The 14482-nt window shown below is 38.3% G+C and overlaps 1 protein-coding gene across 5 annotated transcripts in view; it reads left to right on the top strand.

Moving 5' to 3' along the window:
• Positions 1-14482, top strand: part of ntn1 (netrin 1) — a 328369-nt gene that overhangs the window by 111886 nt on the left and 202001 nt on the right. For all 5 annotated transcript variants that reach the window (XM_062970707.1, XM_062970709.1, XM_062970708.1 and 2 more), the window contains exon 3: positions 5918-6106. In XM_062970707.1, the coding sequence (XP_062826777.1) occupies positions 5918-6106 (189 nt within the window). The remainder of the gene's footprint in view (positions 1-5917; positions 6107-14482) is intronic.

Below are 14482 nucleotides of genomic sequence, written 5' to 3'. Positions count from 1 at the left end.
GGAAAGATTCAAAGTTCCTTCCATAAGGCTGTTATATGTCTGCTGGGAGTGATAGGATACATTGCTCCTTGTAGCCACCCAGCTACTTTTACTCTTGATTTGTTTTTCAAATTAAAACTGCTGGAATCATTCATTCATTCATTCATTCATTCATTCGCTTGTTCATTCATTCTTGGATATTACTGTAAAGCCAGGGGCAAGGAGGCGGGAGTGGTTGAGAGAATGGTTAGAGTATTTCTTAACCAGGCCATTTCTCCCATTTGGGCATCATAAGCAAGGCAGGCTAATGAGTGTAATTGCCAGTGAGTGCTGGCTGGAAGCCAACCCACCCCAGCAACAAGATATTCACAAGATGGGCATTCAAGGGCAGGGCGAAGACAATGGTTTTTAATCCATTCACCCTCCACTGTACCCCCCTTAAAGAAACTAGAGCCTGACTGAACCACATTTCCAACGGGAAGTGCGATTTGCAGGACCTGGTTTCAGCAAACAGGTGCACGATGAGGGCAGGGAATAAATAGCTATGTCTGCATCTGCTCTGGATCTGAAATGGTGATGATGTGTTGTAATGTGTGATAGGACAATGGTGGTAGAACCCCAGACACAACAAAAGCCCCAGTGAGTTGGCACAGCAGAGTAACTTCCCAGTGATGGCGATAAAGAAACAGAGCCCTTCACTGCTGCATTCCAGACTTAGCCCAGGATTAGAAATTGGGCAAAGAGGGGGGTGAGATAGTTTGACAAGGAATATGCAGACGGCTGAGGTTTTCTGCCAAACTGAAGCACTAGCTTTTCATCTATAGGCAGAGATCCTGTTCCAAATTTGTTGTAATCAACAGGTGCATTGTTTGTGAAATATTATGTTAGAAGTCAATCGTTTCAAAAAGGAGGGGAGAGCAAGGAGCAACAGAAAGGGGGAGAGACATTAAAGCAGTGGGAGAGAAACTGGCAAATTAGCAGAGGAAGGATGTACTTGACTTGGATCTCGAGATGTGCTGGATCTAATAATAAAGTAAATAATTTCTGGGTAAAATCCCATGGGAAAGAGTCATTAAGGCCCAGCTGTCAAGGAAGTGAGAAATGGACCATGGTGGGGCTTGTGTACAAGAGTGAATGTTTTTACCCTAATTATGCTTTCATCTGAAAAAAGATTATAGATCTGTATATACTTTATGGAAAGAGTAGGTACTGGGGAAGATAAAGAAATCTCTAGTAACATGTTTATCATTCAGAGGACTATGTAGCTGAGCATCTTTCAGAGACCTATGGCCATAGAAGAACATATTTCTATTTCATCCAGCCTTAGTGACAAATCAAGAATCGCTTGAAATGCATTTGTTCAAATGAACCTATATGGAAATGTGTGCATGGAAATTATAAATAGAAGTACTGAAATGCAGGAAAAACAGGACACGGCATTCAACATGGAATGGAGTGGTAATGCACTATCCAGAAGTCATTACCTTTCAAATGACATTCATTGCAATACACCATCGATTATCAAGACTTATTAAAGCTTGAAGGAGACCTACTGAAATAGAACATACATTCTTCATTGAGCCTACTTTAAAGACAGCTACATTTATCCTAAACCAATAGTCAGAATTTAGCCAAAATAAGTATTTACTTTGCCTAAATGCCTTAAATAATAATAATAATAATAATAATAATAATAATAATAATAATAATAATAATTTTATTTTTGTACCCCGTCACCATCTCCCCAGAGGGACTCGGGGCGGCTCACAGATATAAAACAAGCATACAGTGATATCAAATACAAATATCAAATACAAAAACACACAAATAAATTTAAAAGGCATAAAAAAATCACAATAATTGTAAAACACATGAAAAACACAGCAATAAAAACATAAAATGAGCTGGGCAAAGTGCACTGAGTGAAACTTGTAAACAAGAAGGAAGTTAAGGTGTTACAAGGTCATGGGAAGAACCTTAAACTGGGGTGAACTCTGAGGCTATGTTAAAGAGGCTATGTTCCTGTCTGATCATGGAAGCTAAGAAGGGTCGGCCTTGGTTAGTACTTGAATTGAAGGCCAACAAAGAATACCAGGTGCTATAGGCTATATTTCAGAACTTGCAGTATCACTTCTTAATATTCCTTTCTATGAAATTTGGGGTCATCATAAGGCACATACACATATTTGATGACTTTAATTGAGGTGGAAGATGCTGTGGTGTTGGTACAAGACTAGATAGCTGTTTGTGTGTTGCCAAAGAGCCGTTAAGCTCTAATCACCCTCTTTATGAGGTAAATTCCCATTAAAATAGCAGAGTAAAAAATTGCAGTAGCGTGAGACTTAAGCGGTGTGAGTTTGGAAGGCATCTGTGTATTCAGAAAGGCAAAGGGATGCAAAGTTAGCTTTAAAGTTTAAAAGCATTTATTGAGGTAAAAAGAAATCCATTGATGGATAGAAAAGGTTTGGAGCTAACTATCTAATCTATCCTGTTCTAATACACATAGACAGATTAAAATAACAAAGCTCTAGATAGTTACATCTTGACTAATAGAGGACAGAGGTGCGTCCTCTCTGGAACAAAGCAGGAAGCTGGAATGGCGACCAGCCTCGTGGGTCGCTTCTTCTCTAGGGCCATAAACATTCCAAAGGACCAAATTGGGGAAGTTACGTCAAGCCCTAGGTGAGATCACATTTCTAAAAACATCAATGGGTGGGCTGACCTAAATAGGATGGGAAGCAGGAAACAATGGTGATTCCTATCTTGGCATGCTTTGGAAACGGGGAAAGGATTCCCTTAATCTAACTCTATCATCTATCTGACTACATTTAGACTTGAGTAGTCCAGGATGAATCCCAACACTTTCAATATAATCCCATAGCTGCCTTCGCCAGACAGAATAAGGCATTAGAGCTGTATGATATCATCTTGGAGTAGGGAGAATGATTAACATTTGAGTCAATTCTGAGATCCATACATCTTCTCTGCCATTGTGGACTACAGGAAAAATCAACATTTTGATTGGCTCAAATCCCAGCATATTTCCTATCCACCTCCTGTGTCAGAACAAATTTTAAAACCTTTAAAATTTGATAGAATTTTCATTGCTAAACAGCAAAACCACTTGTTTCCAATTGCTTTCTTTTTTCTGCTTTAGGATTGGAGGGGACCCATGCAACACCTAGCAGGCTTCACAAAGTAAGGAAAATAAAATAAAAGGAACCACAAGAGCAAGGCAAATAAAACCCCTTTCTGTTCAGTTGTCTTAATTTCAACACATAGATAACTGTCAGGGCATCAGTATGGGATAGACGTGTTGAAATTTTGACCATTATTAAAAAGCTTTTTAAAAAAACAAGTTGTTTGAGTTTGAAGTGAATATCTGAAACCATGGAAATATGAGGCAAGAGATCACAAGTCATGGTCCAGATGACCTTTTGCACCATGACCATACATTGTTCAAGAGTACAAAGCAAATGAAAGCAAAACGGACAATAAAACAAGCTCTGGAGGATTTTAAAAAGCACATAGACTTCTCTGGAGAAACTGCTATCTTCCTGATATTTCTTTGATGGCTCTGGATGAAAGCAAGAATTGCGGGCCAGGGTGGAAGTGAGAGAGGAGAGAAAGGCTGATATTTTGATCAGGCCCTTCTTAAAAGCAACATCGTTGGATATATGCAGCATCATGATGTCGCAGCTATCAGGAAACAGAGTTGAGGTTGTCATGATATCATTTGTCTAATGTAGTGATCGAAAAACCATGTTTACACAGGCCATCATTTTTCTTGCAGAATCAGATCGATGCAAAATTATTAAGTGGTTCTTAAGACCCGACATTAGGTAGAGTGGTAATACTAGTTTAGCATGTTACATTTGTGTGAACATTCCATGTCAAAGAGTTCAAGAAGCATATTAATATAGTATTCAAAAGTCTTTGAATATTGATCCAAGACTTTTGTTTCTAATTAGACAACTGTACTCCAATACTGTTTGCCAAATTAAATGCTCTGAGGAAGGCCAGCTAACTTCTAGAATTAGTGCTACATATGGGGTCAAGCAGGGCTGCATACTGGCTCCTACTTTGTTCAATATATTCCTGTATGATTTACCCTAGGCTTTAGTGTTGGTGAATGGTCATAGTCCCAAGCTTCATTCTACACATGTTCTCTTACACTTATATTCAGATGATGCTGTGTTATTGTCTTTATCCAGTATTGGCCTTAAACATTTATTGCTTTGCCAATTACTGGAAAATAAATAGACTAGAAATAGACTATGTTAAATCCAAATTTCTCTTTTTTACTAAAAAGTGGAAGTTCATGTCTTGGCAGATCACAGGCCACAAAACTAAACAGGTCAAATACTATATAATACTATGGTATTTGCTATAGATATAACCTGTTGTGGCTCTCACAGCGACAAGCAGTAATGGCTTTTGCACATACCAACATTGCAGCAATATACTGTTTCTTTTACAGTAAGGGTAACCAATATATCCTGGCTGCCCTCAAGGTTTTTGAAGCTAGGATTGATTCTCTGTTACTGTATTGCTCCCCTATTTGGACTTCTTCAATCAATAAATCATTTAATACAACACATTAAAAGTTTCTCCAGAAACTAATGGGGCTCCCTAGATGTGTGTCTTACTGTGTTCTATGCACTGAGACAGGTTAAACCACTCATGAAACCTTGGCATGAATGAGAATTATAAAATTCTGGCTGCATATACATTTTCAAGCAGCTATATTTCCTCTTTGTTATCAGATCATTTTATTTCAGAATTGTATTCTTTGATTTGCAGAAAGATTTGAGCAATTATCCCGTCTTTGAAAGCACTTTTAATGCTCACAAATGTGGAAGCTTGAAAGTCAGTTAAGAGCAGACTTTTGATTCTTGACTTCCATAATCTGAGTCTCTGACAATTTGTTCCCCTACCACATCATTACTTCCATGCAAGCGTGGAATTATAGCAGCATATTTTAGCATTTTGATTAATCCCACTCAGAGTAGAGCTTTGGCGACTACAATATGTAATGTGTTGCCATCAGCTCTTTTGCATGGGAGATATAAAAAAATGAAATGTTCCAAAATAGTTTGTTCTTGTGACTTGGTCTCTGTTGGAACACTTTATCATTCTTTGTTTTTTGCTCCAAATATGATAACAAATAAATGAAATGCAGGAATTCCATTTTTTTCAGTGTTCTCAATGGCAAGGGTTTTTAGAAAATTCTGTATCTTCTGAACAACTCTGATGAATTCTTTTGTGAAACTGTTGCAAATTTTATCATTGAGATTAGTAACTTTTAAGTATGTTTTCTTTTTATTGGTGACTTCCTCTTGTTGTGTATACCTGTGTTGTATGCCAGCTTTGTTGTTTTATGCCAATAAAGGCGGTGTGTTTTTAATATAGTAAAAGATAAACCATTTAACCTTTAGTTTAGTGCCTGAATAATTCATATATGTATACAGTGTATCAAGACCTAGCTAAGTCTTTTAGACTCAGCAGTACCTTGTATATGTATTATGACAAAGTGGGCACAACATCTTTCTCATTATCATGCGCTACCTTGTCATCATAGAGAGCTACAGAATACTATCAGGGAATAGCCACAAAATGCAGATTTCCATCAGGTCTTCTAAATAGTTCACGTGTATGTAGGGGAAGGTGTATTATTCTGTTTTTTGGTTTGTCCATTGTTTACAGTTCACTATAACTGATAATTGGTTTGGTCCTGCCAAACTTTCTCTTCTGTTATGTTTGTTGCATTATGTCTTACTCACTGTAATTCTGCATGACATCTAATCTCCAGGCATAAGGCATTAGATGCGCCTGTTCTGATAGGCCCAAGTCTGTTCAAGTGTTTTCCTCAAATACACTGATCTTTTAGGAGAATCACTACCAGTAACTTATCTGCTTTTGTCTCCTTTCTTTCCAGCTTGTAACTGCAATCTGCATGCCAGAAGGTGTCGCTTTAATATGGAACTCTACAAATTGTCTGGTCGCAAGAGTGGAGGTGTCTGCCTCAATTGCCGACACAACACAGCAGGTCGTCACTGCCATTACTGTAAGGAAGGCTACTATCGGGACATGACAAAGCCAATTACACACAGAAAAGCATGCAAAGGTATGTGTGTCCAAAAAGAAAGGGATAAAATTATCCATCTGTTTATGTTTTCCTCCATGTCTATACAACAGGTCTTCTTCTTCTCCCAGAATTATTCAGTTCAGAGATTCATGTTCAAGAGTAAATGTGCCTGAGAGGGCATCCACACTGACAATTATAGTACTTTGATTCCACTTTAGCTGCTATGGCTCCATCTTATTGAGTCCTGGGATTTGTAGTCTAATTAGAGATTTAGAATGCTGTACTGCAGCCCCTTGAACTACAGCACTGGAGCTCTTTGACAGAGAATTATAAATGTCTCACCTTTCAAGATTTCATAACATGGGACCAGGACAATTGAAGTGGAATTGATGGGACTGATGTAATTGTATGTAACTGATATAATTTTGTAGTGTGGATGCAGATTTCCATTCTGGCTTTCAGTCTAATTTATATTCAAATTACATACTTTGCACCCAACCCTTTCTCCCTTTCCTATTTTCTTCCTTACTTTGCAGACATACTCATGGAAGCAGTGGTTAAAAAACAAGGGAATACAAATAGAGACAGGCAGAAACATAGCAACCACTCCTCTTTAATGTCTGATTTGTCTCCTCACAGATGTTTATGGTAAAGGAGCAAGATCTGGTATATCTGGTGATACTAAAAGGAACTGGTTTACATGTTATACTAATAGGAACTGAAGGTAAAGAAATGTGTTCCTTTTCTTCTGTATACATCAATCAATCGATTCATTTATCTGGCAGTATACGTATATTACAGTCCTTGATTTACAAACATTTTCTGTAAGTGTGGAGGTTTCCTTACCCTTGCACTCTGCGTATGCAAAATATTGAACCCTAAGCTATGTGCCAAACAACACAAGTTCTGCCATCAGGAAGGAGGATTCTGTAAATTAGATGAAAACACACATTCTAAAAGTTTAATTTTAATTAATTTGCTTTTTTCTTTGTTCTATACACCATATAGCAAAAGGACCAGATATCATGTGATAACTAATGCTTGAAACCTGGAGTCTGTATGTCTTAGAGTTTATCCAGCTCAGAAATCCTCAAAGTGCAAGGTTAAAAGTCTTCAAACATTGCTTAATTATTTAAAAATAAAATCATTTGTAAAGTTGAGGTGCTAATTAGTTTATAAAATGGCACTTTGCCGGGGTTTGTGCTTTGATGTGTAGAAGTGAATTCGAATGCCATGGGGCGCTGAATGGTTACAATGCTGGGAATCCTGGATCATAAGATTTCTCCCTGCCCCACATGAACTACCCCCAAGTAGCCACAACTCTTGAGGAGGATTTATACTGTTCGGCTTTTAATAGCTATATGAATAACAATCCTATTAGTAGAAACTTCAGTTTTTGGCCAAGACTGTGCTCTCCGTAATGGTCTCTTCTAGTTTCTCCTTTGTTTGGGAGCTGGAAAATTCCCAAGAGGTGGGAAAGAAGTAATAGGAGGCTGTGGTTGGGAGCATGGAAGTGGGGCTTAAGTTGCTATTTTGAGAGTGATGAGTAATTGTACTGTATTATGTTCCTATTCCAACTATAGATGACATTGAATTCAGTCTGAAGCGGTCAGCTGTACTGCTATGCTAAGCATCCTTTTTGGACTGACTTCTCCTCTAAAATAAGAAACATTTTGGAAAAACCTGTCTCAGGTTAAAACTATAACTTGTTCTTGTGGTGAAGAAATTGTACCTTTTTCTGTCCCACTTTCTGCCTATTGAGCTCTAAGATAATTTGAGCAGTAGCTGAATTTATTCTCTCCATCTCCCCATGACAATGCTGGGTTCTGCCATTTTTTCAGGTCTCCCATCCTGTGGCAGTTTCTCAGTTTTGAAGCAACTTTTGAGAGCCATACAATCCACCAGTTTGAGACCTAGCGCTGATACTGTTTGGGGAAAGAGATCTGGGCAGTTTAATTCTGAAAGCCCCACTTGTCTGGACTGTGCACACTGTCCATGGAACCATAATGCTTTCAGGACTTTTGAAAGAAAAAGGAGAAAAAAGATCACAAGTTTGTTTTGTTCAACTTGTCACAGCTTATCAGCCTTCTTTCATCTTCTTCCCCACCCTATCCCCCTTCAAACACATAAGCACAGGAACACATACAGAATGCTGAATGGCTTGGAGTCGCTATTCAGAACACGTGTGATTAGACAAGTAAAAACAAAGATGTGGAAAAGGGACTGCAGACATAAGGAAAGAAAGACAAAGGTGTGAATTGATTGGTGAGGTTATTCAGATCAGCAAATGGGCCTCTCACATCAAAAACAAAGGCTCGCCTTCCTTCCCCTTCCCACAGGTGTGCATACCAGCAAACTCTGAGTGAAAGAAACAGCAGATTGTCTTGCTATACACATTCAACAGGCTTAGCATCTGAGGGGCAAAGGCTTTTACGTTTGCAAATACACATAGACACAGATCTACTGTGCATACATACATAACACACAGAAGCCGAAAGCATAAGTGTTTGGGTGTCTAAACAAAATAATCACAGTCTGAATACTTTATTCATTGAATAGCTTATCATTGGATGACAAGGGGAAACTTAGAAAAATAAACTTATTTAAAAGCAGGGATGACTCTGATGCAAAAAAGTACAATTCTATAAACAATTTGGCCATCCCTGATAATGATGTGATAGGCATACTTTTCTTTCTGCAAGTACCTGGCATGATGTACAACATAATAGTGCCGTTATCAATATAAAATACAACAATAGTAAGTAGCTTTTAAAAGCAATAAAAAGTTTAATGCAACTAACATATGGAAATAACAAAATACGCACTGAGAAACAGAAAACATTAACTGTAGCAAGGGCTGAAAGATTGTCAGCAGGGTTGAAACTGTCAGCAATAAAACTAGGTGTTAATATATTTAAAATCTGTCCAATAAAATGCTTCTCCGTGTTCTGGTGAAAGAGATGCAAAGGAGATGTTCTGGCAGGGAGAACATAACAGAGTTCAACATGATAAGGGAGAAAAGCCCTTCCTGTTCTGTTTTTAAGGTGTGTGGGAGGATTAAACATTGGCAGGCAGGTTGTTATTAAATTTGCCTACTTGTGGGTACATGCAGTGGGAGGGCAAATTACATATCCCATATACTGTCATTGAGACATCCTTAAGTATGACGACTCTTACAATCACAGCGTGTGCTGAGAAGTCCCTTCCAAGTATTCAGGGCTGCTTACTCCCAAGTAAGTGTGCACTGTATATATTACAGGACTCATTTAATTCTCATTTGTGCCTGATCACTCAGTACATTACTGATCGATAATTCCTGAGGAGGCACATCTACTTAGATCGGAGTCCTGGTGGATCAATTTTGATAGCCCATTTGTGAAGGCTGACTTGATTCCATGCTTCTGACTGGGCTCCATGTTTCTACCTAGTTACCAAATGTCTTGAGATAGCACTATAAAAAGGACATATGTAAAAAAGACATCTGTACCTGAGTCCTAAAAAATAAATGACTAGGTATCGATTTTGTTACCTATGTTGTAAGTAGCAGAAATTACTGTTATGGATGGTGTTCAGGGCAAGCATAACTGTTTTGTCAGAGAAAGAATCAAAGGTGACAATTGATGTCCTTTGTCTAAAGGTGGGTGTGAAAGGGTCACCCATCCACCTTTACATGATATTACTGCAAATTAGAAAAAAACAACAAATATTTACATGCTTTTCATAATCACCACAATCGACCCAACCCCGGTCTATCTGTAAGGACAAGAGCCAAACTGCTCACTTGGGTAGTTATTTTCAAAGCTACATATGTCTCTCCACCAGATTCTGGGGTTTTGCATGATTTTTAATGCAATAGAGACATAGGCTGCCTATTTGTCCCCTTTTAAAAAGTTCAGTCATCTCTCAAAACAAATGCACTATTTATTAGGCTGAACCTTGTTGGGCTTAATTTTTTTTTTACTTTGGCTGCTGTCCTTCTCCTTTCAAATCTTATCTAATACTTATCATTTTTTGTTTTCACGTATGCATTATCTAATAATTATGCATTATCATTTTATCACTTTAAATACATTTCATTTCTCTCTGTGTTCAGTCTGCTTTCTGCATTCTTCTCCACTGCTATATTTAAAACTTCCAAGTTTTTCCTTTCCCTCATTTTACTTTTTATCTACACTTTACATTCATAGTAGAACTATTTCCCAGAATAATATTTTGTATGTATTTCTCATTCTGTATTTAACATATTTCTGCTGTCAGCCAACGGGATCAATTATGCAGTTTTAAAAAAAATTCTACATGTGCTTCAATTATAGTTTAAAAAATCTAAAGTTAAATCCCTTTTCATATTTGAGATGCAAACTCTGCTGAGCACTGGTGAAAGCAGCAATAGCTTATATAAGAAAATGTAATCCTCAGAAAAGTTAAGGATGCAATTTTCTGCTTTAATAGTGGTATAATATAAAAGTACAGAGGGAAAGAGCAGTGGAGATGCTGGCAGGTGGGGGTCGGGTAAATGAGTAAGCCAGTTGCTTTGTGTAGCAATGGGGGAAATGAGTAAGAAGGAACCTTGCTCACTGGGAACTCATCTGAGACTCTACTTCTCCAGGGTCACAGCTTTCAGGAGAGGTTGCCTTTGAATATAAAATATTGCATTTGGAACCATGAAGTGTAAAACTGAAAGATGAGCTCCTCAGGATTATGAAGCCAAAATTTGAAATTCATGGAATAATTTCAGCCATGGACAGTGACCCTGTTTATGTTCTCTAAACTCTGCCCTTTTGCAAAGGCAAGGGCTTATGCTAAGAGAGTGTCTGTGGGAGGCAGATGTATTGTGAACCCACCTCATTCATCTGATAAAAAGGAAACATGCCCAGCTAATGTGGGCCACTCAGAACAGCCTGGAGCCTTTGAATTCACTGGGATTTCAGCTGCAGGGAGCAGTAGGGTTGGTGGGAGGGGAGGGCAAAAGAGCCTCAGTACTCAATGTGGGCACTGAGGAGGGAGAGGGAATAAAAGTTTGCTTGACATCATTGCTTTGAAGGCTGGCAAGTTCTGTATACATTGGGTGCTGAATCCACTCTGAGATTTAGTCCAAACTCCAAAGGAAATTGGAACCTATCCCCCAAATAAATTCATCACCCTGGATATCTCATTTAAAGTTAAGTTGAAATTTGGGGTGAATTTACTGGGCTATGACAGACATCAGTCACCTCTCTCATTTTATCCTACTTTTTTCTCATGATATATTTTTATAAATGGAGGCAGCCAACCATTTGTTTACCATCCACACATCTGTGATGAGAATGTACAGTCTGGAAAGTGAAATTTACTCCCTCACTTATATTTCTGAGCAGCAGACCTTATTCTCAGCACATTTTCTAGAGTACCTTCTAATGTATACTCTTAATCTTTTGGAGCTTCTCGGCACAGCTTTTCAAAATGAATCCATCCTTTTAATTTCTAATAAGCTCCAGGCTCAAAGAACCACTTGGAGCAATAATGCATCTTAGCTGCTTTCATTGTTAAGAAATGAAATAGATTTTAGCCCTATTAAAGTTTAGTTGTTCATTGCTCCATTGTATTCCCAACTCTCACCTCATTGGGCTCACTAGTGAGTTTAGATGCATCCTATCAGCATAGTTAACAACCTTGTTCTTTTTTTATTCCTTATTGAATAAGTTGAATACATGACAGTGTAATTATTATTATTTGAGCTGACTTTCCCCATGCCCATCAACATAGTCTATAAATACTCTTTATTTTGTATGGGGGGGGGGGGGTGCACACGCAAAATACTCATTTGTTCCATTGTTTTGTTTCATTTCAAATGCAAGCAAGAAGAAATTACCCAAAGGTTAATGTTAACGTAGGTGCTTTTGCAGTGTGTATCAGAACTTAAATACTTATCCAGGGCCTATGAAGCCACAGCATTCCTCTAACCCAGTGGTTCTCAACCCGTGGGTCCCTAAATGCCTTACCTTCAACTCTCAGAAATCCTAACAGCTGGTAAACTGGCTGGGATTTCTGGGAGTTGTAGGCCAAAACACCTGGGGACGCACACGTTAAGAATCACTGCTATACATAGAGGTCAAGGCTTTAGCACCACTAACAATAAAAATGGGTGATTTAAACCAGTGCTTCTCAGGCTATCTGATGTAGGAAACCAGAATTTTTTCCCCAATGTGCACTAAATGTGTGTTCATTAGTACATTATTTTATTTATTTCATGGAAACTTGCAAGGAACCAGCAGCCCATGGCTAAGGGACCAGCATTGTTCCAGAGACCACCAGATTGTGTAACATAAGTTTGAACTACAATTATTAGAGGAAAAACTCAATACTTTCTTAGTCCATCTCTGCCACTCATTCTGTCAAGGCCCCTGAACCCCAAGACTTTCAACCATAAGTTTCAAAATCCTAATTGAAAGTTTGTTTTGTTTATATTCAATAAAATAATTGCTTTTTGAAGGATGTTTTGTGGACTATGAAAATGTCTCTAGAGTACTAATTGCTTTCCAGGTAAAAAGTTCTGCTTTAGTTGACTTCAGAATGGAAGAGAAAACAATAGCATATTTTCCTGAAGGCCACAGTCTTGTAGGCCACAATCAACAAAGTGAACAAATGTAACAGACATACGAGAGTAAAAAAGCTACAGGTCGGAAACATCTGCCTGAACAAAGGTTCAATACTTTGCAAATTGTCTAATATGGGATTTTTCCAAAGTGAATTATCAACAGGTTGCTATTAGTTACCATCTAACAAATTTCAGCCATTTCTTCTTTTGTAACAATATTAATTTCCAGCTCAGTATCTAATCTGCAGCTAGGCTTTTCCTGAAACACCACATGGTCTCAGTGTAATTCAGATAAGGAAATTAACCCATTGCATTTGTCATTGCTTTCCTAGCCACTCACCTCCCATTCTGAACAACAGAGAATATTTCTCTATGAGACTTGATTCTTTCAACCATTTTGCTGTGATTCATTTGCACTTGTGATTCATACATTTCAACAGATATGTCTAATAAAATTTCAGTGCCTGGCAAGAACAAAAAGCGATGTAATTGTCCATCTAGAAAGCATGCAACAAACTCATATCATTCTTGTGAATTATGTTGGCTGGTATAACCTGCTATGCTATTAAGATTCTGTGGGGTGTTTGTGTATAACAGTTTCATTTATTCATTCTAACAAACATGCTGTGCTAAACTGCTTTCCATCAACTTGTGCTTCTGCTATCTATGCTGGTATTTCTGAATTGCATTCTTTTCAAAGTCCTAGTTGGCAGTAACATTGATTTAAGATTTTCATTTGGAAAAGAATATTGTAATCTTTGTTACAAAAGAAAAAAATGAGGAAGGGTGGCTTGCTTTTAAAATTTGGTAAGTGAATAACAAATAACTGAGCTCTGTTAACTTTTTTCAAAAGTTCCACAACACTTAAAAACTCAGAGAAGAGAATTGTGCAATGCCTAATTTGCACAGCTTTATTTCGACATCAGCAGTAGAAAAACCACAAAAGCAAAAAGAGCAGAATGAATTACTATTCGAATGCATTATAATAGGAGCAAACCAAAGACAAATGAAAGGATTTTTTTTTTTTGCTTGACTCAATAATGGTCCCAGAAAATAGTGAAAGGAAAGAAAGATGACTTTAATGAGCTATAGAAGATTATGTATCCTTGTCTATTGTTTGATAATTTATTCAACTCTACCAAGCTTTTCATTAAAAAATTAAACTCACTTCTCCCTGTCTCTTTCCATATGGAGAGCCCAATACAAATCAAATTAAAACTTTTTGGTAGGCCAGCTAACATGATGAGCCTTTAACTGTAATTTGGAAGCCAGCCACAGAACAGGAAAAGAGATGACAGATTGAGTAAGGATATCACATGAAGTGGCAGGGTTGGGATCGTGCCAAGGCATACTGGGGAAAGGCTGGGAAGTGAGAATGGAGCCAAGCTGCCATATGCTACTGGGTGGTCAAAGGCAGAGATGAAATGCCAGTGATTCAAGAAAGCATCTTGATGAGATGAACAGGATAGAAATCAGGTCCCACAAATTCAACCCAGAGAGATTTGTTGTTCTTGCAGTCACAGTGTGATGAGAAAAGGCTGAGCCAAGTTTACTGTTGTCAGCCTCTCCTTCCCTCCCTCCCTACCACTGTCCCTGCCCTAAGTCTTCAGGAGGCTTAACTGGTAAGTCTTCCCAGTTCAGATACATAGCTAAAGGTAAAGGTAAAGGTTTTCCCCTGACGTTAAGTCCAGTCGCGACCAACTCTGGGGGTTGGTGCTCATCTCCATTTCTAAGCCTCAGAGCTGGTGTTGTCCATAGACACCTCCAAGGTCATGTGGCCAGCATGACAGCATGGAGCGCCGTTACCTTCCCACCGGAGCGGTACCTATTGATCTACTCAC

Source organism: Anolis carolinensis, chromosome 2, assembly GCF_035594765.1.
Source record: "Anolis carolinensis isolate JA03-04 chromosome 2, rAnoCar3.1.pri, whole genome shotgun sequence".
NCBI classification, from domain to species: Eukaryota; Metazoa; Chordata; class Lepidosauria; order Squamata; family Dactyloidae; genus Anolis; species Anolis carolinensis.
The sequence above is the reverse complement of the archived record's forward strand: the minus strand, read 5'-3'. Positions and strand labels throughout refer to the sequence as shown.